This window comes from Ascaphus truei, chromosome 8 (assembly GCF_040206685.1).
Source record: "Ascaphus truei isolate aAscTru1 chromosome 8, aAscTru1.hap1, whole genome shotgun sequence".
In the NCBI taxonomy this organism is placed as follows: domain Eukaryota; kingdom Metazoa; phylum Chordata; class Amphibia; order Anura; family Ascaphidae; genus Ascaphus; species Ascaphus truei.
In genome coordinates this window covers 62,468,456-62,496,243 of record NC_134490.1, presented here as the reverse complement: position 1 = coordinate 62,496,243, position 27,788 = coordinate 62,468,456, and the positions used below count along the sequence as shown (strand labels likewise).

The following is a 27,788-nucleotide window of genomic DNA, read 5'->3' as shown; positions in this document are numbered from 1 at the left end:
TACTTTTAACAGTAATGCAGGTCCAAACAGAGATTTTCTTATAAGCAAAAAATGCCAGAGGGCAATTTGGCAAATAGAGACATTAATTCCCTGCAGAGGTCACATTTGAAATGTCTGAAATTCCTAGATGAATATCCATTAGTTCTGCAAGTTATCCTTGCCAGACCTGTCAGAATGTTAATATATCAACAAGATATAAGGAGCAGACAGACAGCACTCAATCTGTAAAAATCAAAAGAAAAAAGTGCAGAAGTGGTGCAGCGTGAACAAGGAGGGGGGAGGGGGCTCAACCCTCCCAAACACAGAGTTCCCAGCACTCAATTAAGGAATAATCAAATGATGATCAAATAAGTAAATTTAATACAAAAAAGTATCCACACACAAGAATATACACAATGAGAGATGCGGGAGTAACGGGAGGTACTGATTACTCCAGGTGTAAATGACACCTAAGGGGGAAGGGGTGCAATGGAGGATAAGGAATGGGAAAAACAAGGGGAGGAAAAAAAGGGGAAGTGGGGGATAACAATCAAAAAGGAGGGTGCATTGTTATCCCCCACTTCCCTTTTTTTCCATCCCACCCACCCCCCTACTTTTGTTTTCCTCCCCTTGTTTTTCCCATTCCTTATCCTCCATTGCACCCCTTCCCCCTTAGGTGTCATTTACACCTGGAGTAATCAGTACCTCCCGTTACTCCCGCATCTCTCATTGTGTATATTCTTGTGTGTGGATACTTTTTCGTATTAAATTTACTTATTTGATCATCATTTGATTATTCCTTAATTGAGTGCTGGGAACTCCGTGTTTGTTAATATAACACCTCTACTCCCTCCTGTACTGAGAAGAAGAAACACCACATATAATGAAACCCGGCGATGCTCAACTCCAGTCCCGAAGCCCACTCCCCCGCAAAAGGTCAGGTTTTCAGGATATTCCTGCTTCAGCACAGGTGGCTTAATCAGTCCCTGCGTCAGTGAAGACTGAGCCTCTGATTGAACCACCTGTGCTGAAGCAGGAATATCCTGAAAACCTGACCTGTTGGGGCAGGGGGGGGGGTTAAGGACTGGAGTTGAGCACCCCTGATGTCACCTTTCCCTATTGGCAGACCCAGTTTCCAAGGTGACCTGCACTGGTTTTCACTGCATGACTACAACTTACATATTTTGCCACTCTTATGATTTCCGCTGGTGCATTACAACAACATTGCCACTTATCGTTTTGTCAGCACAAGGCTTTTGGCAGCCATTTTGTTTTTCAAAAGAGGAAATATTACAACTTTTATTTCTCTCTGGAATGGGGGGTGGGTGGGCGGGGGGGTCTGGGGAGAGGAAGGCAAATACAAAATGTGTTCGTTTACCACTCTATTCGGTCTGGTGGGGGTCAACTGACACTTAAAGCAGCAACCCCTCCACCAACAATTTTTCTTTTTATGTTCTTCAATCGATTTCAAACACCAGGCAAGTCAATATGGCCAACTGGGCTAGCCATAGTCAAGCAGGCCGCAGGAAGGCTATTGGTAAACCGGTGGCCATCTTGTATTTGCCATCAAACAAAATAAGAGTTATTTCTCTGCAGAACCCCCCATGGTTAATTTCAGTGATGTACAGTTAACAGCATGGTATAAAAATACACATAATACAATTGAATCCATATATCAGGCAGACTACTATTCACACTCAAGATTTTAATTTGTCATCTCTCATTCCTCTTCTCCCCAAGAACCTCCCATTATCCTTTTTATGCTGGTCCCCACAGTTATTAGACTTGTTTGGAAAGGATTACCCACAAACTTTGTCTGATGGGACAAAATAGCTGCCAACAAGAAAATACAAGTGACATGAGCCAGAAAGAGAGAGTGACTGAAGACGTCCCCCTAGTTATCATCATAAAAAAATAACAACAAGGTGGGCACTCCCTCCCCCCAGTCCTCGGGGGGGTGGTGGGCAGACGCCTGAGCGCCTATCCCCCCCCCTCCTTACCCCTCAATCCCCTCCCTCCCCCTGTATGTTTCCCTCCCCCCCCCTCTCTCTCTGTTCCCTTTTTTACCCCCCACCAAAGGAAAGTTATTGGTCACTGCTAGATTGTAATAAACCTTAGTGTCATGGGCTCATGACACCCCTGTATGTACTGTAATTTCTGAAAGTGTCCAATAAAAAAACTGTTATAAAAAAAAAAATAACAAGTAATGCCCGTCAGTTTCTGCTAAACCAGGAGATTGGATCATTTAGAAGGAAAAATGGGGCAAGTGGTTGCATGGTTGACGCGCGTTCTAGGAATTCCCAATGTAACAGGAAAACGTTCCCCAAACGTACCTCTTTGGAGGCACAGCGCTCCCGGTTCATGGGATGTGAACTCGCTGACGCACACGTAAATCTTCTCTCCATGTTTCACACTGGGGATTGTTAACAGCTCCACAAAACTAACAGGAAATTGCCCTGTAAAACATGGAAATTAACATTGCAAGTGAATTAACAGTAATCCTATAAAACAAAAAGGACAATAATGCCATTTTTGTTCAGATGCTATGGTGTGTATACATACACACACACACACACACACACCATTATTGTTATGCTATATCCTCATACCCAGGGGTTAAATCCCAATTTTAACAATTTCTCTCAGTTGAAGCTTAAGTTGTGTGCCCAGAAAGGAATAATGGTGTATGTGATGCGCCGTGACAAGGACTGTGTGTCACGCAAACTGCTGTGTGTGTTCATTATCAGCCCATAGACGCTGAAGAGTTTATCACTCAAAGGATTTATTTCCCTCTTTTTTTTCTAGATACTTAGCATCATTATAATGAAGCTGATTATCCATTCACTGATAACACAGAGCAGTGTTTTCTATATCAGGGTATTATTCCCTCTCTCACACATTTCTCTTCCTCTCTGCCCCCCTCCTCCATCCCATCTTCCTAGCTCTCCCCCCCCACCTCCCCTTTAACCTCTTCCTATCTCCACCTTGTTTACCTCCCCTCTACTCTCCCTCTCTAGTTTCCAATCCCCCCCCCTTCCCCTTTCCACTCTATATCTAGCGTCACTGTCTTCTCTGTTCTATTCTCTCCCCCCCCTCTATTTCTAGCTTCCCTAATTCTTCCTCATCCCCTCCCCACCCCCTTACACACTCTCCCCCTGGTAAGCATTTTAACAACCGGTTCTGGAGAACCGTTACGAACAGGCTGAATATCAGCCCTGCGGATATCCTCATCACCTTTCATTCCAAAACTGAAGGGGCTAAATTATAAAGCCGGTTCTGGATGAAAAGACAAAAAGTGATCGCAATTTGTGATCAAGAATATTAATGAACAAATAAAGGAATGACATAACAAAAAGGGACGAAATCCTTGTTGCTAATTTAAAAAGCAAAGTTTAAACATAAAAAGATGAGATTACCTGTGATTCCTTCCTTGTTTCCCAGAAGCCAGAACTCATCTATCACACTCAGAACCTCAATCACTTCCCCAGCGAACAGAGTCAACTCCTCAGAGACGCTGGGGCAAAAATCAAAGATCGCCCGCACCACGGAACCAACCTCCATACCTAAGGGGTTCAACAGAAACAAAAACAGGTCACGCATACAGTAACTAGTGGAAAATAAGTAACCAAGTACTCCAATGGGATTCTCTGGGTGTTTTAATACGTATTTGACCGATATAAAACAATATGGGAGTAATCTTGTAACAAAGATGCTGAAACCTGACGTAAAAGACCATGTTTCAAAGCTAGTGCAAGGGCTGTTTGCTATTGCACGTTACTTAAAACACTCAGCAATTAAAAATATAACCCAATACTGATTTTAAATTTTAAATGTAGCGGATTGAGATTTAAAAGAACAGAACAAAAATAAATAAATAAAAATCGGAAAAGTATTTTTTTTGAACAATCTTTTAAAACATAACTTTTCCATTTTAACCAAATGCTTCCTTTGTATTATTAAAGGCCGCTGCAGAACAGAATTCTACAAGTGACACCTACACACGTTCTTCTTCCACCGATACGTCGGCTGTGTGGGTTGACTTCCCAGCATGGAACACACTTATTATTTTACATTAGTCATGAGCACCAGCTTGAAATCCCAACTTCTGGACAAGCTGCTCTCTCCACCGAAGCAATCAACTTCCTACCAAAATACCTAGGTGGAAATATTTCACATACAAAAAAAATAAATAATAATGTCAGGGTAAGGATGTCAGTTGAATGTGAGGAAGGAAATAGGGGAATTTGCCTTGATCCACTTTCCTGTTTCACCTTATTATCACCCCGATCCCAGTCACAAGGGCCTATTACGCCCAAAGCAGAAAAGGGTTTACTTTGAAATACCGTCAACTCTTATGCTAAATAAACGTTGACAAATGCAGATTCCCCCGTGATAAATGCCCATCGTATTAATAAATGGGTGTTTGTTAGTTAGCAAGGCTGCCATTTATTAGCCTAATTAGAAGTTCCATAATTGAATTTCATGGCCAAAAAAAGCCACCCTACTGGAATCACAGTCCCCTTGAAATGAGAATTTGACATATTTTAACCAGACGTGTCTTTATTTTTATGTGAAATACCTATATTGTCAGATTATTATTGTTCTAAACTTTTAGGGCCTTATTCTATATTGAATGAAGTGTCCATCTGAGCCGATTTGGCTAATAACCCTGTTTGAAGTAAATGGGAATTTTGGGCTGAAATGTCCCGAATGGCTACTTCAGACATTAGAGTTACGCCTTTAGGCTAAGATTATAGTCCTTACTTGCGCGCGACGGACCACATAGCCTCGCGCACACCTGTTGCCCAAGCAATGTGTGAACTTGGCTGCAGGAGATTGGGGAAGTGTGGCAGAGGCGTCACAAAGCTGGTTCGCCCTCATTGGCTGAACAACCGACGTCACGCGGCAGCGCACTTGAAAAAACTATTTTCTTTGTCTTTTCAAAACTCTGTCGCGCCATCGCACGTACTAGAGTCGGCCGCATAGGGATTATGCCATTTGTGGTTGTCGCGCGTGAGCACCATCGCACCGAGAACAATCTCAGCCTTTAGTTGTGTACTCCCCATTACTTGGCTATAAATGGTGTCACATTACATTAGTTTCTTAAAACATAATTGCTCACTCATTTGGCCATATAGATGGTGCGTTGGCAGTGGTGGATTTTCCATTAGGACCGGCCGGCAAAATTTTGGGGCGGCAAAAAATGTCGCCCCGTATAAAGATGCCGCACACTCGAGCCTAATCGGGCCTGATGGGAAGGCACTTACCTGTGGTGGCTGCCTCCTTGCTGCCGCCCTCCTTCCGAATCGCAGATGTGGCGGACATCAACAATGTGACGTCACACGGTATCTCATTGCCATGGCAACGTGATGTCACAACGTCAAATTACATCATGACGTCACGTTCATTTGATGCTGCAATTCGGAAGGACGAGGGCGGCAGCAAGAAGGCGGCCGCCACCGGCAAATGACTGGGGGCGGCGGATTTTCAATGCGTGGGTTAGTGCTAGCTGGGCTTGGATGAAAGTGCAGAATAGAAATGGGTGCCAGGAACTATAAGAGAAAAGGTGTCTATTTGAACGGCCATCCAAAAACAGTGCACATACAGATCTTGCAGCCACGAGGCCAGTAACGCTTGTAGCCTTTAAGGAATTAACGCAACAGGAGTCCCAGCTTCTGAATGTGACATTCACAATACACGTGGCAAATAATACTTTCAGGGAATCATCCTCCAATAAATTCTGGTCCTACCCAGAGGAGGTACATAGGCTTGGTTACCCATTGCACAAGCACATAATGGAATAGCTTGTAGGGAGGCAGTGGTGCAAGAAACAGACTGGCTAATTGGGCCAATCCAGAGTAGAGGTTGCAGTATGGGCAACCCTTTGAGGACAGTGCGGCATCCTTCGCCTGCAAAATGAGGCTTCCTAATATTTTAGCAGGCGCTGGCTAATGATCGGGCATGTTACTAAACTGGAAAACCATAAACTGTGACAATAGACAAAGCTAGCTGCAGACAGGACACATAGAAACGTACATACAGGACTCACAGTGAGGACCCCCGTCAGAACCTGCTTCTAGAAAAAAAAATGTGTAGCTATATATCACCCGGTGTTCTTCCCATGGTGACATCAATGGTCACAGGATAGAAAGAAGAGGGACAACAAGTGATCCCATCCAGTTAATCCCTTCAAGAAATCAGTAGCCATCCAAGAGTGTGCTACAGCAGTTTGGGTAATGATGGCAAAAATGACTATGTGAGAAGAACAAATAAAAGACAATGTGAAAGAATAAGGTTGGGAAAGTACCCGTGTATACAAGGTTTCAAGAAAAGTCTCATCACAAAAAAAAAAAAAATGATTACGCAAAAGCACATGATGAACAATTTATGTTTTTTTGTTTTTTTAAAGTGCCAGTTACCAACTTTGTATCCATTAAACTTAACATGATTTCACTTTGGTTTAAGGTGGTACTGCACCTTTAATTGAGTGCACAGATGTGAAGAGGTGACCAACAGCTGGAAGGGCCAGCCCTCCCGGGAATGAAAACGAGAACTTGTTTATGTACAACAAGGTCTGGCTTCTGCCCAACTGCTGACCATGCAGTGGGGTATTACGTAGTAATACAATGTAACTATTCAACAAAAGGGGATACATTTGCATCCTGATTTTTCCAATGAGAACATATTTTTTTCCGGTATTACTTGCAATATGAAAATGTAGCTTTTATTTCATTAACAATATACAAATATAAGTGCATTTTTTTTCCCTCCAAAAGTGCGGGGTTATGAGCAATTTAACACGGCACAGGAAAGGCATAAATTCCCGGACTGCTCTAAAAAAAAAAAAGATAAGAAAACAATGGTTCTAATGATAGTAATAATTGTGGTCACGTATGTACATTAGGCAAGAAGAATGTAAAAGTGTGATCAAATACATTTGGATAGTATTGCTTTTCTCTAACACAACTTGATATATGTAGGGTTCTATAAATGGAGGTCCATACTAAGTAGAGTAGATTAGAGGGGAGGATGTAGTTACATCTCTGGCCAGCAGGAAGTAAGAGCAATTGCCCAGACATATGGAGATTGTATGCATGCATCTATGCTTTACGGTGGAGGGTTGTGTCACTTTTTTTTTACCCACCATAACTTAACTCAGCGCTGCACAAACTTTTTCAGCTGCGGCCCCCATCCTGGGAGCCGCAGCGTTTGCACCCCCCCCCCCTCCCCGATGGCACGGCTTCAAATGACGTTGCGGGTCACGTCACTTGACCCCACCGCGTCATTTGACGCGCGTTGCCATGGCGACGCATCGCCGAAGACCCGGCTGCCAGTAAGTGAGGTTACAGGGGCCTCACGCCTCTCCCGGCATTAAAGGAACAGCGCGGGGCCTCTGTAACAGCCCGCGCCCCCCCTGCAAATTCTCCCGCCACGTTTGTTTTTAGCGCGAGCTATGTAGCTCACTCCGTATCTATGGACGAGACCTACTCCCTCTTTTCCTCACTCACTCCCTCCCTCCCTCTCGCCAGCACCTTCTGTCAATTACCCCACTCTCACTCAATCCCCCACCACGGGGGTCATAGGGCCAGCGCTGCGAGTTGGAGCTGACCTCTGGTCAGGCCAGGCCAGGCCAGGCCCGGCACCCCGGCTCACTGTGTCCCATGCCGAGCTTCCAAAGTCAGTACACAGTACACACTGTAAGCGGAGGTCCAGCTTTCTTCTGGCATGCTGACTTCAGAGGGGCCCGATGCGCCACCACAAGGTAGGAAGATCGGCGTGGGACACAGTGAGGAAGAGGCCTGCATCTGATTGAGAGCCAGGGCCCAGCCGCGACCCGCAGCCAGGCCTGACCAGAGGTCAGGGACAATTTGCAGCGCCAGCCAAAGGGCCCCCCCCCAGTCACCGGGCCCGGGACACTTGTCCCTTCTGTCCCCCCCTGTCGGCAGCCCTGAATACAGGCATTAACCTTCTGACAATGGGGAAATCTTTACAATTTGACTTTATTTGAAATCATGCCCAATTTTCAATGATTTCCAAGGCCAAATGCCCGCATTAAAAAGTGTGCGGGTTGCATTTTTCAACCACTGGGTCAGATTGCACTGAGTGAAGTAAAGTGGAGAAGTAAAGGGAGAAGACTCCGATCTTTCTCTACAGTCCAATTCTGACACGCAGGCTGCGCTTAAAGTAATGGCGACGTGCTCGCGAACGCCGACGTCACAGCAAGGGGCGGTGACATCAGCCAGGGGGAAGGCACAAAAGGCAAAATGGAGATGTGATTGACTTGCCGCCAGTCACATGATGCGGCCGTCGCTGTGCATCACAAAATCCATTGACTACAGCGGTTTTTGTCTCCCTGTCGCTACACAGCGCCGTCGCACCCACTATGGCCACCCGCGGTGGACTACATGTACTTGCTTTGGTGCTGTGCGCCATCACTATAAGTGCAGCCTAATAATCACACTAACAACTATTGTATACAGCACTTTTCTCCCAATGGGACTCAAAGCGCTTCACAATTACAGTACAGTGCGCGGTACGCAGCACATCGGAATGTTACAGACACAGTCCCTGCCCCGTGGAGCTTACAATCTATGTTTTTGGTGACTGAGGCACAGGGAGATAAAGTGACTTCCCTGAAGTCACAAAGAGCTGACACCAGGAATTGAAACAGGTTCCCTGATTCAAACTCAGTGTTCACAGAGGCGCTGTCCTTACTCACTATGCCATGTCTCTCTAGGGAACCTATACAATTTAAAGGTTTAATCCCACATAAATCGGCCAGATGAATTTGTTAGGGGCCAATAAATAGAGAAGTGTTTGCCAATCAAGTGTTTTCTTAACCCTTAGAGAGCCAATAAAGATATGTAAATAGAGAAGTGTTTGTCAATCAAGTGTTTTCTTAACCCTTAGAGAGCCAATAAAGATATGTAAATAGAGAAGTGTTTGTCAATCAAGTGTTTTCTTAACCCTTAGAGAGCCAATAAAGATATGTAAATAGAGAAGTGTTTGTCAATCAAGTGTTTTCTTAACCCTTAGAGAGCCAATAAAGATATGGTAGCTGTGGAGTCTGTACAAGCGTTTGCTGATTAAACAGTGACATCAACAAAAGGGAGGAGCCAGAGGAAATCAAACCCCTCCCAAGTCTCACTTCATGAACTAAATTAAAAATATACTTATAGATGTCACATGTGAGGTAAATAAGGCAATTACCCAGATGAGACACCTTAAATAGGTCACGGGGATCAGTTCCCTTGGGTCCTTTGACCCTTAGGCTTGTTATATAGTTGGTGCTGGTGCACGTGCAGGCGCGCGCCCGGCGTTGCGCATACACGTGCGTTTCGTTTATATGTTGCAAGCAGTGGCGTGCGTGGCTAGGGGGCGTGGCTATAGACATCACCGTGATAGCCTCGCTGTGATTGGCTTGGCAGCGTCACGTGGCGCGGCAGCAGCGCGAAAATATAAATTTTCATGTATTTGCTGTGATCTGCCGCGCCACCGCTCACTGCCGTGCGCACGGCTGAAGTGTAGAACGCCAGGCCTGGACACAGCCAATTCTAATTGACTATATTACACGCCTTAAGGGGTATAGTCACTAAAGTGTGATAGCCATTTACAACTATTATTTATTTATTTATAAAATATTTTACCAGGAAGTAATACATTGAGAGTTACCTCTCGTTTTCAAGTATGTCCTGGGCACAGAGTAAAACAAATAATACATGGTTACAAATACAGTTACATAAATGCACAGGGTATACATTATATACAAGACATTGCGTGCACAGTTAAAGAAAATATATATTATGGGCGTATGAAACAGGTACAGACCAGATTAAAGTGTGAGACAGCCTTAGATTTGAAAGAACTTAAACTGGTGGTGGATGTGAGAGTCTCTGGTAGGTTGTTCCAGTTTTGGGGTGCACGGTAGGAGGAGGAACGTCCGGATACTTTGTTGAGCCTTGGGATCATGAACAGTCTTTCGGAGTCTGATTTCAGGTGATAAGTGCTGCAAGTGGTAGGGGTGAGGAGCTTGTTCAGGTAGCTGGGTAGCTTGCCCATGAAGAATTTAAAGGCAAGACAGGAAAGGTGAACTTTGCGCCTAGACTCTAGTGATGACCAATCTAGTTCTTTGAGCATTTCGCAGTGGTGTGTGTTGTAGTTGCATTGGAGAACAAAACGACAAATTGAATTGTAGAGGGTGTCAAGTTTGCTACGGTGGGTTTGAGGTGCCGAGCCATATACTATGTCTCCATAGTCAATAATTGGCATTAGCATCTGCTGTGCGATTCGCTTTCTGACCAGGGGACTTCGGGAGGATTTGTTCCTGTAAAGTACCCCTAGTTTAGCATAGGTCTTGGTTGTCAGGGTATCAATGTGCATCCCGAATGTTAAGTGGGAGTCAAACCATAAGCCCAGGTATTTAAAACTAGTGACAGGGGTTAGGGTGGTGTTAGCGTTGGTTCTGATCAGGAGCTCAGTCACTGGAAGCTTTAAAAATGTAGTCTTGGTCCCAAATACCATTGTTACAGTCTTGTCAGTGTTTAAAAACAGTTTGTTTTGAGAAATCCAGTTTTCGAGTCTCAAAAAGTCAGACTGAAATATGTGTTGAAGGCCAGAGAGGCTATGGCTGTGTGCATATAGGATTGTGTCGTCTGCATACTGTACATGTGTATTGAGGCTTCCTTACAAGCTGTGGGAAGATCATTAATGAACACTGAGAAGAGTAGGGGCCCCAGAACAGAGCCTTGCGGGACACCACAGGTGATATCCAGGGGGTTGGAGTTAGAGCCTGAGATGGACACATGTTGGGATCTTCCTGATAGGTAGGACTGAAACCAGTTTAAAGCATGCTTCCCTATTCCATAGCTCTGGAGTTTGTTAAGCAGGATATCATGATCAACCGTGTCAAAAGCCTTTGCAAAATCTAGGAATACTGCACCAGTGAGTTGTCCCTGTTCCATTCCACACTGGATTTCATTGCAAACTTTTAGCAGGGTAGTTACGGTGGAGTGTTTGGGACGAAACCCAGATTTGAATTGGCTAGGGAAATTTGTCTTGGTATAGAAATCGCTTAATTGGGAGTGGACACATTTTTCCATGACTTTGGATAGAATTGGGAGAAGTGAGATTGGCCTGTAGTTTGTTTTTGTCCCCACTTTTGAAGATTGGGACACCTCTGGCAATTTTCCAGGTCTTAGGGATATGGCCTGCAGACAGGATAGAGTTGACTATGGACGCAATTGGTTTGGCAATGGCTGGGGCACCAATTCGTAGGAACCTAGATTGTAGTAAGTCAGGTCCGCATTGGCTGCTTAGTTTTAGTTTGAGGAGCGCTTGTATAATCTCCTCTTCAGATACTGGGCCAAATTGAAAATTGTGGGCAGTGTTGGGAGGGGGTGGGACTATGGGGTACTCCCAGGATGGGATTCAGGTTTGTGGTTTGGGCTGCGTTTTGCTAATAAGTTAGCAACTATGGCAATCACACATCCCATATGTGAATATACCACAATGTCACTAGGGATTTCTTTTTTTTTTTCTTAACAAATGTGACACGATTTATTTGCACCAATTTTCATCCAACAGTAGCTTTGCACGTGGAAGACTTTGCTAAATGCACCCTTACGTGGCTTGTGTATACGAATGAAACTCACACAGCATAAAGTTTACTGCTTTTCATGTGTCATAAAATGAAGAGAACAGCTCCTGACATAAGCAATGAAAGTGTTGTCTCCGGCATATAAACGCATAGAACAGGTTAGGAAGAGTTCTCTTGTTTTACTCTTCACTACCACGGCATACAGTAGCAATAATGGCCATGCACATAAGGTGTATACTACAACAGGGGAGCTCAACTCCAGGCCTCAAGAACCCCTCAAGAAGTCAGGTTTTCAGGATATACCCTGCTTCAGCACAGGTGGCTCAATCAGAGGCTCAGTCTTTGACTGAGCCACCTGTGTTGAAGCAGGGATATCCCCTTAAAACCTGACCTCTTGAGGACTGAAGTCGAGCACCCCTGTACAAGAGACTTCATCCTCATCAGTCTAAAATGCAATAGAACATGTTACAAGCTTCTGTGGCAGCAACGGTGTTAAGACGGTGGGAGTGGAGTCATTCATTTTAGTGCTTTCGCTCTGCCCTCTAACCAGGCAGCATGAAGCACAAGGTGAATATTACCCTCCTTCTGTTGCAGGTGATAAAATATTTATATACTAGAAACACAATAGCTTTTCTATTCCCGACAGGTCTCGGGAACTGACAGCAGACACAAGAGACAGAATAAAGAAACAAAAAGTGTATTCCATCAGAGGAATTCTTTTTGTAAGCCTTGTAATGTTCATTATAAAAAGCCTTATTAACATAAATATATGCTACCACTGTTACAGGTGCAATCCCATTTAGGTATAAAAAGATTATATGTGCCAGCATCTGCTTTGCAGTTGATTCATAAGCTCCAATAGTGTGCACCACACCAGGATCCCACATTATCCGCCATTAACTGCCAACCAGAGCTTGGTGAATCTCGCCCAGGGGCGGATTGGAGACGGATATCGGCCCGGGTGGTATCTGCCTTACAGGCCCTCCTCCTACGATGTGGCGTCATGACTTCATGTGATGTCGCGTTGTCATGGCGATGCATCGACCATGTGATGCCAGTGTCATGGCAACACGTCGCCATATGACGCCGGATTGCCATGACAACACGACGCTGCAAGGGGAGATGCAGTTTCGATAAGACACTCTTACAGAGGCCCCGCGCTCTCCAAGGGCAATCAGTTTAACTGTTGTGGGGCAGAGTGCGGGGCCTTTGTAACCACTAATCAAGTCCCTCCTCATAGCCGAGGCAACATAAGCCCATGGACCCTCCGCCCACTTGCCCTGTTTCCTGCTGCCCTGAGTGGAGACAAAATACATTATTTACATGGGCAGCGAGCCATGGTTGGACTTGATAAACACCTGCTCCTCCCACGTCTTTATGCCCAGAAGAAATTGGGAGAAGCGCCAGAATCCTTTGGGGGAAAAAACAAAACTTATTTGTGATGCAATAAGGGGGGAAAAAGCCATTCGACGGGTATCATGGAGAAGAACAATTTACATAGTCCCCATTCTAAGATAGTTCAAAGTGACCCATCATAAAATTCCTCCGATTGTCCACTTTCTGAAAATATACATTGTGTTTGGATGAATCATTGTATAGTTACTGTAATTACATGATAAATGCTACTTTGGGACCCATCACCCCATTCTCATATAAAAGACAACTTTAAAGGGAGGAGTCCACGTGTTATTTTCAGCCCTGGGGACCCCTCGCTTTCCGAGATACCACCATAACAAAAATGGAGAAAAAGAAAAACACAATTAATTCTGGCACCTCCGTGTATTTATATCTCTGGCGTCACGAGCCAATAGGAAGCTGCAGCGGTTGACATTGCGGCTTCCTTTTGGCTCGCGTGACGCAGAGGATTTACACCGCCATTTTATTTCTCCCGGAGGGGACGATACCGGCGCTACCTTTAGGCTAAGCTTATAGTGCCGGCAACGGCGACGTCAGGCTGTGGTTGCTGGAAAAATGAAAAATCGAGATGACTTCCAGCGATCGTGACCAAGCTGTCGCTCCGCGCTTACTATAAGCGCATGCGACGGCGGCAATGCATTTGTTTTGACACGACGTTGCATCGCTGTCGTCGTCACTATAAGCACAGCCTTACAGGGGTATGCATCCCGGAAACTATAGTTTAAAATAGCGCGTTTCTGTTTTGGGTTCCCTGCCTTACACCCACGTAAAAATAAGGGGAGTTTGCACACACACAAAACAATATATACATATATTTTTCATATTAGAGGGGGGGGGAGGGAACTGCCCCTTTAACTAAATCAAAAGGAAATGCATTGGATGTTATAATTACACAAAAGGATGGTTTATATCAGGGGTGAGCAACTCCAGTTTTCAAGGGTCACCAACAGGTCAGGTTTTCAGAATTTCCCTGCTTCAGCACAGGTATCTCAATCAGTGGCTCAGTCAAAGACCTGGTTTATATGGTGTGTAATATGGCCCATTTTAATGAAAATTGGATAGCCTTATCACATACTGCTTTGCAAAAAATAAAAATGTATCCCAATAGTTTGTTTGTTTGATGAAGTCACATGACCTAATCTGCACTTGGCGACAACACCAAATAAAAATAAAACAAACCCCAGTGTATGTATTGCTGGAATACACCACAAAACTGACACAAAAGCCAGTTTCAAAATTTGAATGCAAAAATCTTACAATTCCCTTAGCCAAGTACAGAGTAACTGCCTTGGGAATGAGGGGGTTAAGTATTATCCCACCAAGGAGCCAAGAGGATCCTTGTAAGGAACTCAAACTAAGACTGCGTTCATAGAGATGGGAGCAGTGCGGAACCGCGCTGACGCTGAGGCTCGCCTGCTGAAAAACAGCTTGGCTGTCGGCTGAAAAATCCGCCTGCGGACGCTCGCGTGAGCCCCCTCTAAAGACATCCTCATTGAGGATGCCGGGGCTCAGCGCGGAGCGTCCGCACGGCTCAGCGCAGCTTCCCCTGCTATGGACGTGGCCTAAGATACCTTTACAAATTGTGGCTACGAAATGGATCACATACAACGTTTAGAGAACATATTCCTTGAATGGCAGTGCTGCCTCGCTGCCTTGTGCTGTGAATTACTAACCTGGATCTTCTGCCGTTTGCCAGTGTCATTTGGGAAAAGGAAATATCTTGGGCGTTAGCAGTTTTTTGCCTTGCACAGAGCAAGAACAGTCTTCCTGTTTCTGCATACGTGTTTCTGTCACTGATCCAATGTCTCTACAGTTAGAACATGTCCAAGCTTTTCCATGCACTGTTCCTATTTAGAAGCAAAGTTATTCTACCTCATCTCGAGATACATTGGCTTTTAATATATTATATATATATATTGCTGCAGAGGCATTCCTATCTGCTTAGGGGCTGTATTACAACATGTCAGCATTTCCCTTTGCTTATGCATTATATTTACTAAATTAATTAACTTGGGATCTCAAATAATACTATACAACTCCTTCAATGATGAAGAGGTTTGCCCCCATTTCTTCTTCTTAAACCAGTGACTGCGTCGAAACCAGTCAATTTGCTAAATTCCATAAGAGATCATTTATTGCAATTCTGGGCTTTGAACACTCATTTCAACTCATCCTGGGACTTGAAGTCCTTCATTTAAAAATAAAAGGCAAAGTAGGACAAAGAATGGCAAAAATCTAAAATAAAACAATACAGTAAATAAAAATACCCCTGTATTTGCATGTCTCAGCCAGGTCTGCAACCCCATCTGTCCCCATTATCGCCCAACATCATTAATAGCCCTGGATGAACTGGTTGGTGTGTCATTAATTGGTAACAGAACCCTCTCCACATTTAATTTCCAACGTATGGACAATTGTACTGTACTATCAGTAACATGTAGTGTAAGAGCAATAGGTCAGTGTGGCTAGGCAACACTGGGCTGGTCATCTGACCTTTGTTGTTCAGGAATGCCAGGGAAGCTAAAAGGTTTGTTTGTCTGTTCTGTGAATAATGTAAACAAGCTGCAGAAGAGCACAGTGGGGAGAGCCACAGAGCCACTGCATCTCTTACTGCTGATTGTGCTGGTTGCTTTCTCTCATTAGAATCATCTCGTGGGAACAATGCACAGTTTGTATTGGGACCAGACCCATTGGCAGGTCTACCCGGACTGATCTTTCTATTATTGGCACGTGCACACGAGATGCCCAATTACTCACTTTCAGTGTTTGTGAATGCTCAGATTTGCCACACAGGGAGGGCTGACCTCTCCCAGGTTTGAGGATCAGGACACAGCAGAAGTATTAAAATAATATCATTCTCCTCTTACTTACTACTCAGTGATTACCAAATGAGTAAGATAAAGCATAACTCACTTCCTTCTGTTATCAACCTACGAATGTCAAGAAGATAAGAGTAATCAAATCCCAGACATCTCTCTCCCCCCCCCCCCCAAGCAAAAAGAGAGCTCAATCATACAAGAAAAAGTAGTGTCGTGTCAGGGACACATATTGTACATATTTTCTAAATAGTTCTTTATAGATGCAAGACAAGTCTTTCCTGTAGATGTGATGACTGATCCACCTCAGGGCAAAATGTTCTTCTCCCAAATAATGGGTCCTTAGAAAAACATTTGGAAGCTAGCTGCAGATTGATAGGTTTTATTAGGGTATTGTACGTCTAAACCCCATCTACCCATTATTGTTTAGGTTGAAATAAGCCCAAAAACCTGTGCCTTCCTGAATGGCTACACCAAAAGTCCCCCAAATTGATCACTTTTTTGATTCAGCAAAATAAAAATATACTGGCAATAATACTACTAATAAAAACGGAATCAAATCCTTCAGAGACATCTAGTTATAAAGAGCCAGGAATACCCAAATCTACTCACATAAAAAAAAAAAAAAAAAAAAAATCCACACATTTAAAAACAAAGTTGTCAGACAAGTGGGACTGCATCTACGAAACTAGCTTCAGCTGTTTAATAACACACAGATCGGGAGATAAAGAGATATAAACATTCCAGCTGCCTGTAAATGCAGCCTTACTACAGATCTGGAGTGATCAAGAGCTTACATTTTCAAAATAACCAAAAATAGATCAGTTAAAGCAGCAAAACATGTGAAATCGTATGGACGTTTTTAATAAATCAGTTCTGTACTATTAGATAATAGTCAGTGTTTTTTTTTCTCCAATTATTATTATACTCTTAATGTTATCTTTAATGAGTTCTAAAGCATCCTTTGATTTCTAAAGCAGGGTTTAGCACACTCCCCAGCAGTGCAAGATATTTGTAACACTTTCCTGTTTGGGATAATTTGTTGACAATATTCCCAGCAGTTTGAGCTACAAACTGTAATAGATAATGTTCCCTTACTAATGTAAGGATACATAGTAGCTGCGGAGTTACGCAGTCTGAAGGATTAATTGAAACTGAAAAGGCGGCCATTATGTTAGGCACACAATCAGGATTTTTAGAGTTTTATAACAGGAGCACTAAACGATTGCCCGTTTAGTTAAGACCATAGAATGATACATTGCCACATGCTTTGCAAATAAAATAAGAAGAAAAAAAAAAGGGGATGGGGGGAGAAAAACAAGGGGAATATAGTATTGCTGCTATAAACAGTCCAAGTATAAACTGACCAAACGTTTGCTGCTAAGATACGTTTAAAAGCTTTCAGGTTTAAGCACTCTTGAAAATGTCAACAAACGTGCCATCCAATCTCTCTCAAAATGCACCTACAACATAGGGAAAATGATGCAGCATGCAAAAAAGAGTGGGTGGTGGCGTAAGAAAACAGGAATACATTGGAAACTGGAGGACTGTTTTAATGAGCCTACGATCATTCATTTCTATCAATTTTTACCAAGTCACTGGGTAAATTCTACTTTTTAGATGATGTCTACAACACAAGTGTCACCTTCCTACAACCTAAAAAACAATGCATCACAAAGCCTTACATCTCTTATAAATAGTTTTTAAAGCGCATATCAATTTCTATACACAGCTACGCTGGATTCCACTGAATGACCAGTATCACAAGGTAAAAGTTACAGGTATTTAGTGAACGATCTCCAAAGCCGATAATTAGGGAGTCAGAATGATAGTACTTCCAGCTCTTGTTGGCAGGCACATTACAACATAAATGAACGCATGCTGGGAATTAAAAGATGGCATTACACTTTTAGGGCCAAATCTACTAAGCAGTGTTCTGCCATAATGCACTTCAGGTTCTGGAAGACACCTTGCAGCCCATTCCACTCAGTTGGATTAAGGCGTTTTCTAATTCTGGAAGGTTTGTTACCGCAGAATACCGGTTGGTAAATATGGGCCTTATTCTCCATATGTATAATGCATAGGCAGTAGGGACATTGCAGCTGAGTGGCAAGAGCTTTTCTCCGCCGACTCCAGTCAGATGCATAATGTCGGCACACTGGTGAATACCTTCCCACTCTTCTTCTTGCACAGGACACTAGTGATCAGCACAGGAGAGGCGCAGGAAGCACAGTATTATCAGTGCACCATCATTAAGCAGCTATGGGAGTCGGGAGAAGCTCCTTCCCACACATCTCCGCTCCCTCTGCACTGGACAGAGTGGATTGCTGGGGCGGCCAGTGGTTGGAAGGCGCAGGGGAAGCCCCGTGAGGGCACCATGCCACCCTCACAGCCGTCTGTTTCCCACCAATGTACTAGAACTAATCACAGACCAGTTTGGTCTCATGAGTTTGGTACAGGACAACTGCATTCCTTTTGGAGACGCCTTATGGTTACCCCCGAGGCCTCCCTACTTTTCCTGCTACAGTGGAGTGGCATTCCTGACCCCATTCTCTTACCGTAACCAGCGCTTACCGTCTCTTTTCCTGCATGCCTTAGGCTTTGCCTATAGTGCCGCCGACGGCTACACGATGGTGACGTCACCCGTCGCGACCAGCGAAAGTTATATTTTGCCGGTCGACGGCATCGCGAGATTCCCGCAATTTGATTTGTTCAAGGGCCGTCACGTGACGCGACAGCCCGCGAAAAATCAAATTGTGCTGGTGGCGGATTTTGGCGACGGCGCTCCGTCGCTTGTCGCGTGCACTATAAGCAATGCTGCGGCGGAAATGCTTTTGTTTTTTGCCGACATTGCGTCGCCGGCACTATAAGCGCGGCCTTAGCCTGCTCCAACATGAGTCTGGAGCGCTTTGCTCGACAGACCCGGTTAAAAACATCCTCTACCTCAAAATGGGTATCCATACGGCTCCCAAACGACTGGCTTCTCTACTCAACATGAAAACTACCCAAAAATGGACTTTGTTTATTTTCTGGGCTACAATTTATCCCCTTGGATATCCTTCCTACAAATAATATAAAATATATCCTATAGTCCCTTTAATGAGCTAGTTAAAATATTTAAGTGTATCTTGCAGGGTTATTGTATTCTGTATCCAATTAAATTCATTATTTTTTTTTTAAAAAAGAGTATTTATTTTTTACCAGTATATGCATACATGTCTAGTATCTCTCATTTTTACAGGACAGAGTGTCCCCAAATGCAGGCTGCAATAGAAAAATCCCAGAATACAAAACAAAAAAACGTATTAAATAAAAACCCTCATACCTACTGCATAGGGTTGAAGGAACGTGATCTCAAAAGTGCCGTTAGACATTTCACAATAGCCGATTTATGAACAAAGTGAGAGAAGACTCCTAAAGTGTAAATGACCAGTCCGCCTGAATATATTACTCACTACTTACTCTCCATTGTCATCAAATGAATAATTTTCACAAGCTGAGAAATATGGAATTGGAACCTTTATGTCTTGACTCCAAAAGATGGGAGTTTGCAAAATCTAGTCCCTCCATTACAAATGATAATACCCAACATTTAGATTTATTTTTTTAGTTCAATAACCTACAGCAGGGGTGGGCAATTATTTTGACTGAAGGGCCACTTGACAAGCTTTGGTAAGCTTCACAGGCCACGTACTTAATGTAGAAAGCTTACCAAAGCTACCTCAGCAGCTTCTCACCCCCTGCATCTCCCCTGCCTCCCTTTCTCACTCTCCCTCTTCTCTTTTAATTCTTCCCCCTCTCTCCCACTAGCCTTCTCCCCCCCCCCCCCTCACTCTCTCCTCTCTCTCCCGGTCCCTACCTGTGGCGCAGGTGACCGAGGCAGCTTCAGAGGCAGCAGCAGCATGGCAGCACAGGAGGAATCTCTGTGACAGAGAAGGCAGCAGCAGCTCTGTGACGAGGAGACAGCAGCACGGTGGCGGCGCAGGAGAAAGCTCTGTGACGGAGGAGACAGCAGCACGGTGGCGGCGCAGGAGAAAGCTCTGTGACGGAGGAGACAGCAGCACGGCAGGAGCCCACCAAGGCAGTGATTGCGGAAGTTGGCCCAACTTCCGGTCAATTCTAACCTCCTTGTTAGGACCATCTGGGTGGGCTCCCGCTACACTGCTGCCTCCTCCGCCGCCCGCAAAGCATGTAGGGACGAGGATCGGGTCCCTACCTGTGCGGGCCGCAGGCAACCGTCCTGTGGTCCGGATGTGGCCGCGGGTCACACTTTGCAGTGATCAGTGTGTAGGTCAGGGGTGGGCAATGTTCCCCTTCACCGATGAAGATGTTGTTAGCAAGAAAAGTTTACGCCATGTCAGACCTGCAGGATTTTCTTGATGCAAACACAAGAAAGATAGATATATTACATAGTTATATAGTAGATGAGGTTGAAAAAAGACGTAGGTCCATCAAGTTCAACCTATGCTAAATTTAGACAACAGATATATGATCCTATATCTATACTTCCTTATTGATCCAGAGGAAGGCAAACATAAAAACCCATTAAGGGGAAAAATTAATTCCTTCCTGGCTCCAAGAATTAGCAATCAGATTAATCCCTGGATCAACATCCTTCCCATGTATACTTATTTGGTATATCCCTGTATACCTTTCTCATCTAAAAAGATGTCCAACCTTTTTTTGAACAAATCTATTGTATCTGCCATCACAGTCTCCATGGGTAATGAATTCCACATTTTAACTGCCCTTACTGTAAAGAACCCTTTCCTTTGTTGCTGGTGAAATTTCCTTTCTTCCAACCTTGATTGATAGATAGATAGATAGATAGATAGATAGATAGATAGATAGATAGATAGATAGATAGATAGATAGATAGATAGATAGATAGATATACTCCAAGTCTGGCGCTGTGTCAACTTGCAATTTAAGGAGTGTCCATAAAAGGGTTGGGGAGGATGATTAAGTGATATAGATCTATCTCTCCCTCTCACATTATATATCACTTAATCCTCCCCAACCCTTTTATTGACCCTCCTTAAATTGCAAGTTGACGCAGGACCAGGCTTGGAGCAAAGACAGAAGAGTTGGAAGAGTTGGAAAAATCCTGGGCGCCTAAACGTTTGCTTCTGGCACTTAAGGTTGATGCTGTGCTGGAGCAGTGCCGATCATGCTGCGAGTCAGCACCGCAACCGCCATACTCGTGCCCCATCATGATTTGTGAGTGACGGTGACCGACAGTGCTTCTCACGCCACAAGCCGGGCAGGGGGATGGAGGAGTATGTGCTGTGGGATCTGCCACCGTCGCTCACTCCGGCTTCTATTGAGAAGGATTGGCAGAAAGAACGTAGGTAAGAGGGTGGGGGAGAGGAGATCACTGTGTGCGACACAATGTGTGTACGTATACGTTACCCTTTACCCACTCAACGACTCCCACCCACTCCCCCGCTCTGAGCAATGCAGATTGCAACTTTAAAGCTACAATGCCTTCTCGCTCTTTCATTTATGAACTAGTTACGTTGAGCAGCACAGTGTCGGGCCCCCATTTCAAAGAACATAGGGGCTTAATCTATATGAGCCTAAGGCCGTGTTTATAGTGGCCGCACACGACGTCAAGCAAAACATGCACTATGCAATTGTGGTGTCACGCAGGGAGGTGTGGCCGTGGCGTCACGTGAGCAAATTGCACGCATTGGCTGAACAGCGCACATGACCCGGCCATCACACAAAAACAGAATTGTTTGTCTGGTCGAAAATCGAGTTCACGCTTCGCCGCGCGCTCTATGGGCGGCCTCGTAGAGAAGTGTTCTGTTCACGCCGTCGCTGCCACTATAATTCGCGGCCTAAGCTTCAATGGGGAATTTAATCCAAAACCCCTATGATCGGCCACTTTGGCTGATCAAAAATAAGCCAAGATATAGAGATACATACCACACACTAAAACAGAATATTTACGAATCAGCAATATGACCCCCAAAAATAACAATACATACCAGGTCTGGCGTTCCTGTGCCTGATGTCCGTACTAACCTGACACTGTTACAACAAATGTACAAACAATTACAACATCACCTTCCTGCAGTGTATCATCCTAATTTAAATGTTGGTCAGAAAAAAACACACACTATTATTTGCCTGTATGGGATCATTTAATAAAGTCTTCCCGGTGCAAACCCAGAGCAAAAGGAATTACACCAGACTTATCAAAGTAAAAACTTACATTCATTTCAATGGAATTCCCTTTCTTTGATAAATATGGTGCTATTTTTGGCACTACTTTAGTAAATAAATTCCTATATGTTAATGTTGTACAAGATCTGAGACGTTTTCATGCACAAAATGGGAAGAAAGCCAGGGATCTCCGTCATGCTGTGCCCAGTATGAGAGATATCCTTGGGTTTCTTACGCTTTTGTTTATTTGTGTTGAATTTATATCTCAATAGTGTAGCAGCTAATCAATCATTTACTATTATACCTCAGTTCTGAGCAGTCTCTTTTCTTCCACTGGGACTTAGCGTTTCACAATTACTGTACCATATAGCGTGCGGTACACAGGGCTGCACACAGAACTCTACAGCCCCTGACCCGATGAGCTTACACTTGAGGTTTCAAACTTGTTCACAAGGAGCAAACATCAGGGTCTGAACCAGACTCCCCTGTATCAAGGTCAGTGCCATGGTTTTCAGCGTCAGCACCTTTACTCACTGCTCCTTCAGCCCATTTGCTGCAAATGAATGAGGAACTTTTGCAGTGTACAGAGGTCATGCACCAAAACATCTATTTATAAACATGCCTGTCAGACATGGCAACCTGCTAAGAATTCAGTTCTGATTGTTATCAAGTCATTTTTTTACTATAAACTCTAACCACTATAACACTGCACTGACACAACAATCCGGCGGCTGTATTATTCTTTTGTTACCACTCTGCAACTCTTCTGGAATCAGGCGGATTATCTCGTTGAGAGGATCACACACGCGCCTCTCTATTTCAGTACATAAGCGCTGAGAAGTGACAGGACAGTGTATTACGTGATACTGAGACAGTTTAATACCTTCCATGAGGTACTGACATCCTATGAGACAGTAACAAGAAAACCCTCATCCTTCTCATTATGAAATACAGTGTCCCACTAGATCACCATGATTGCTAATACTTTATTTCTTTTTGCCCTTTGGTCACTAGAAGGATTAATCAACATATCACAAATTAAAAAAAAGCAAAGAAAGACAACCTGTATTTGTATGATCAGACATTTCTACATTAAGGCAAGGCAGTGCTGATACTTTTATCACTATGCAACATGCTGTGAAGCCTTCTGCCCCTTGCTCTATAAGAGGTCATTGCCCATAGTTAGGAGAAGACAACTGTGGAGTAGGGGCCTTTCTTGTTAAGAGCAGACACAGATTTTTTTTAAACTGCTGATTTTATGGTTGAGCATCTCTCCTCAGTCCAAAAATACAAGTAGGGTGGTTTCAGTTCCCCTCTTGCAGTTGAGCATTTGAAGACATGCCCATTGTGTACTTTAGGTTGTTAAACATTATCAGCACCTTGTATAGAAGTGGAGGGGAGCTTAGTACTGAACCTGTATTACTCATTTCAGAGAATGAAAGAACTCTGTGTAGCATGAATCTATACTCAGTCACCATGCTGCAATGTTTATGCTGTGACACCCTACTACTGTACTGCCCACTTAGTCATAAACATCTCTCAGGGCGAATCTCTCCTGTGGTGTTTGGAGAGGGTTAGTGGGGTCATTAGTCCTAATTTGAATCCCAATACAATTTGGGAGTCTCCATTCGCCAAGCATTACTTATGACAGTATGTTATATGTATGGGGGATTCCTAACAAGTATTGCATGTCTACCCCACCCGGTGCCAGAAGTTCAAAAACCATTTAAATTGCGGAGACCCACCGACACACACACACACACACACACACACACACACACACACACACACACACACACACACACACACACACACACACACACACACACACACACACACACACACACACACACACACACACACACACCACACTTCTTTCATTTGACTCCAATCTCTTAACTGCAGAAAAAGTGCCCATTAGCGCCACAACCCCTGATACCGTGATACCGCCTATAACAGCCTGTGTGGGTCGCTCCTTGACCCAAGCATGGCGAAATCCCAGCACCACCTGGCCTTGGAACACACAACTTGTGATGCTTAATACACAGCCCCTAAGTCTGTGCCAAATTAGCTCATTCTGGGGAGAGTGCCCCAAAGTTGCCTTCCTATTCGGCACCAAGAATAACCCTATAGCGTCTGTGCAGAATTAGGAGCCCGGGCCGCCTTACTAAGAAGATAGTCTCCCGACCACCCTGCTCAGGAGCGTCACACCCCACATTAAGGTATTGCAGCCTGTGCACTGAAGAGGTTAATGTTTGCCAGGTTTCGCTACATGTAGAACACCCCCTCTCCCCCATGCAGGGCCCAGATGTCCCATTGTCCCTCGGTTCCTGTGGGGTGTTGCCCGGAGCTCCCTACCTGCACACAGCCCCCCGATCCTCCCCGGGTCACACTGTCACTCTGCTTCCCTGCGGAGGCTCCAGCAAGTCAGTCCGGCCCGCAGCGGCCCCGCCCGGAGACTGCACGGCCCGCCCCCCCTGCAGCTGCTCTCTCTCCGCCCATCCGCACGGGTCATTCACACGCCCCTGCAAGGCAGCACAACACAACTAACACGCCAACACAACTCAGTGCAACCAACACAACTAACACAACTCAGTGTAACCAACACAACTCAGTGCAACCAACACAACTAACACAACTCAGTGTAACCAACACAACTCAGTGCAACCAACACAACTCAGTGCAACCAACACAACTAACACAACTCAGTGTAACCAACACAACTCAGTGCAACCAACACAACTAACGCAACTCAGTGCAACCAACACAACTAACGCAACTCAGTGCAACCAACACAACTAAGGCTGAGTCCCCGCTGGTGCTGAGCCCGCTGAGCGGGAGGCGCTTGGCGCGGTTACTTGCATATATAATCGCTTATATATAATCACACACACACACAAGTTCTGGCTCGCCTGCTGAAATCTGCGCGATTTCATGCCCATGCAGGCGAGCCAGCGGGCGCGATCGGAGGTGGGGCGAGACTGAGGGAGGCGGGGCAGTGACATCACTGGGCCAATCGCCCGCGACGCACTGACGTCGTGACGTTGACACCTCTGTGCTGTGATTGGAGGTTTTCAGCCGACAGCGCGCTGAAAAACAGCTTGGCGCTCGGCTGAAAACTCCAACTCGTCAGCACGCCTGCGGACGCTCGCGTGAGCCCCCTCTCAAGGCATCCTCATTGAGGATGCAGGGGCTCAGCGCGGAGCATCCGCACGGCTCAGCACGGCCTGTCCTTCTATGGACTCGGCCTAACACAACTCAGTGCAACCAACACAACTAACACAGCTCAGTGCAACTAACACAACTCGGTGCAACCAACACAACTGAGTGCAACCAACACGACTAACGCAACTCAGTGCAACCAACACAACTCAGTGCAACCAACATAAATAACACAATTCGGTGCAACAATACAATTCAGTGCAACCAACACAACAAATTACCACAAATAGAAAGGTGTTTCAATAGGAGCTTGTTAGGTGTCCAGTATGTTCAACCAACACAACTAACACATCTCAGTGCAACTAACACAACTCGTGCAACCAACACAACTCAGTGCAACCAACACAACTAATACAATTCAGTGCAACCAACACAACAAATTACCACAAATAGAAAGGTGTTGCAAAGATCTTGCACAGCTGGGGAGGTGGGCTAAAGCTGCTATAGAAACCAAAGAATGCTCCGTATATTAAAACTCATTGAAAATGGCATGAAGAGTTGAATTTAAAAAAATGCAGTAAGTATGATCTAATAGTGATTTATTTAAAAAAACACATATGTAGGATATTGCATGGATTGCTCCTTTAATCTATAATGTCACCAGTTCTGTTCAGGATTGGTGTCAGACACAGTTACTGAAGGGATTTGTCCAAAAATATTGAGGCTTCATAACATTCAGTGCTTTTGTAATGAAATACCTAGTCAGAAACATAGGGACTTTGCATATTCATTCGGAATACATGATACATTGACAAATCTATTAATAATGCAAGTACAGTGTATTACTGTATATCATTTTTTTTTAGAATAAATTAAATTGTAATAAATAATAATAAAATATTTAGTACTCAGCTTTTATTTCTCCTTAAAAATGTATATATATTTTATTGTCAATAGACATAAAAAATGTTTTTTTAATTTTGTTTATAGCATCATTGATTGATGTCACTAGTCAAAGTGGCATAAAAATATAGCAGAAGCCTTTCAAACATGGTGACATCGCTTCTAAATGGCTAGTTTCTGACGTTACAATGGTAACCTTAAGGCTGGGCTCTGGGGACAGTGTCATTTTAACCTCCCAGACACTTAATATTTCTGAACAGAGCATGTGATTTTTTTAAAATAAAAACAGTGTTGGAAAGGACAAGAATAGATCTCTTAAAGTAGTAAAAACTTAAATGTAAAAAATAATAATCTGTATGGATTGGTGCTTTAAAACTGTGATACTTCATACCTACTGTAGATGTCGCATAATTTCTTCCATCACTGGCTGCCATCTTTCATTGAAATAACAATGGCATAAAATTACACTGATTCTCTTTTCCAGTAATATTTTGAGTTTGTTTCAGGGGGAAAAAAAAACTCTCCTTTAAATCGACTTATTAATGCTGACTACCATCCAAATGACCAGAGTTGTCCTCTTAGTTAAAACCAAACAGTGCTATGCTCAAATAATGAAAAACAGAGGCCAGCACTTCCACATAGGTTTCAACATGTTACACAAAACATTCCAGAAACCAATTCAAGATAAGAGAGGGGGAAACACAACACTAACGTTGTATATTCTATTAAGGGCTTTTTATATACATCAATTAAATCTCCAACATTTGAAGCAGCCTCTGTGTTTTCAATCAGGGTTTCCACACACAACCCTAAAGGGCTCCCTGCAATTTTCAGGTCATTTGAAAATAGTACCAAATACAGAAGAATTTTCAAAGAATCTGATCTCAGACGCGCTATTAGAGAGGGTTGGGGTTCCTTACAATGTATCTGATCTCAGACGTGCTATTAGAGAGGGTTGGGGTTCCTTACAATGCATCTGATCTCAGACACACTATTAGAGAGGGTTGGGGTTCTGAAGAATTTCACAATATAATAATAGGGTTCCTTAGCCAAAAAAAGATTGGAAACCACTGGTCTAGCAGATCAGTGTCACATGTAAGACATTTAAATACCACGTTTTATAAATTTGGTGGCGGTTCAGATTGCAATAAGAAAAACAGGTTGCACTACATTAGGGAGAATGTGGTGTCCTCTTGATATGTATCCCAATAAGTCTATGAGGCTCAGAACGTCAGAGTAAAATTACATTGTTTGGGTAATAACTTCTTAATGGGAGTGAAATAATTTTGAGATGAAAGAGAGAAGGCAGAGATGACAAATATGACATAAGTTAAAGTGAAGGAGGTAAAGAAAAATTAGTGATGTAACCATAGGAGTTAATATAACGATATAGATCTATCATATGGAATTTCATTATATTTGCTAATGAAATCCAGCATTCAAGTTCATAACAAATTCATCCTAGCTTGGTTCAAAATTGACCAGTCAGTACAACTTGGCTGAATGATCTATATCTGACTTGCAGAAGAGGGGATACCGTGGTGTGGTTTGCAATACAGTACATGTATAAACATGAGGTCACAACCCCAGTAGCAGTCCTGCTGACACAAATATATATGGTGTGGTGTGTTTGGGTTCTGAACTTGCGGGGGTGTCCTGGAACAGAATTGTTCATTTCTGTTCCCCCTTTGCAGCTCTGCCTGCTAGCCCTTTACATTTGAGTTGCATGTTTTTCCCTGCTCTGA

The 27,788-nt window shown here is 43.9% G+C and overlaps 1 protein-coding gene across 2 annotated transcripts in view; it reads right to left on the bottom strand.

The window, feature by feature from the left end:
• Positions 1 to 24,441, bottom strand: part of DNMBP (dynamin binding protein) — an 87,227-nt gene extending 62,786 nt beyond the window's left edge. For both annotated transcript variants that reach the window (XM_075612294.1, XM_075612296.1), the window contains exons 1-3: positions 24,337 to 24,441; positions 3,396 to 3,542; positions 2,313 to 2,435 (exon numbers count right to left, since the gene is read on the bottom strand). In XM_075612294.1, the coding sequence (XP_075468409.1) occupies positions 2,313 to 2,435; positions 3,396 to 3,540 (268 nt within the window). In that variant the 5' untranslated portion in view covers positions 3,541 to 3,542; positions 24,337 to 24,441. The remainder of the gene's footprint in view (positions 1 to 2,312; positions 2,436 to 3,395; positions 3,543 to 24,336) is intronic.
• Positions 24,442 to 27,788: the final 3,347 nt, after the last annotated feature.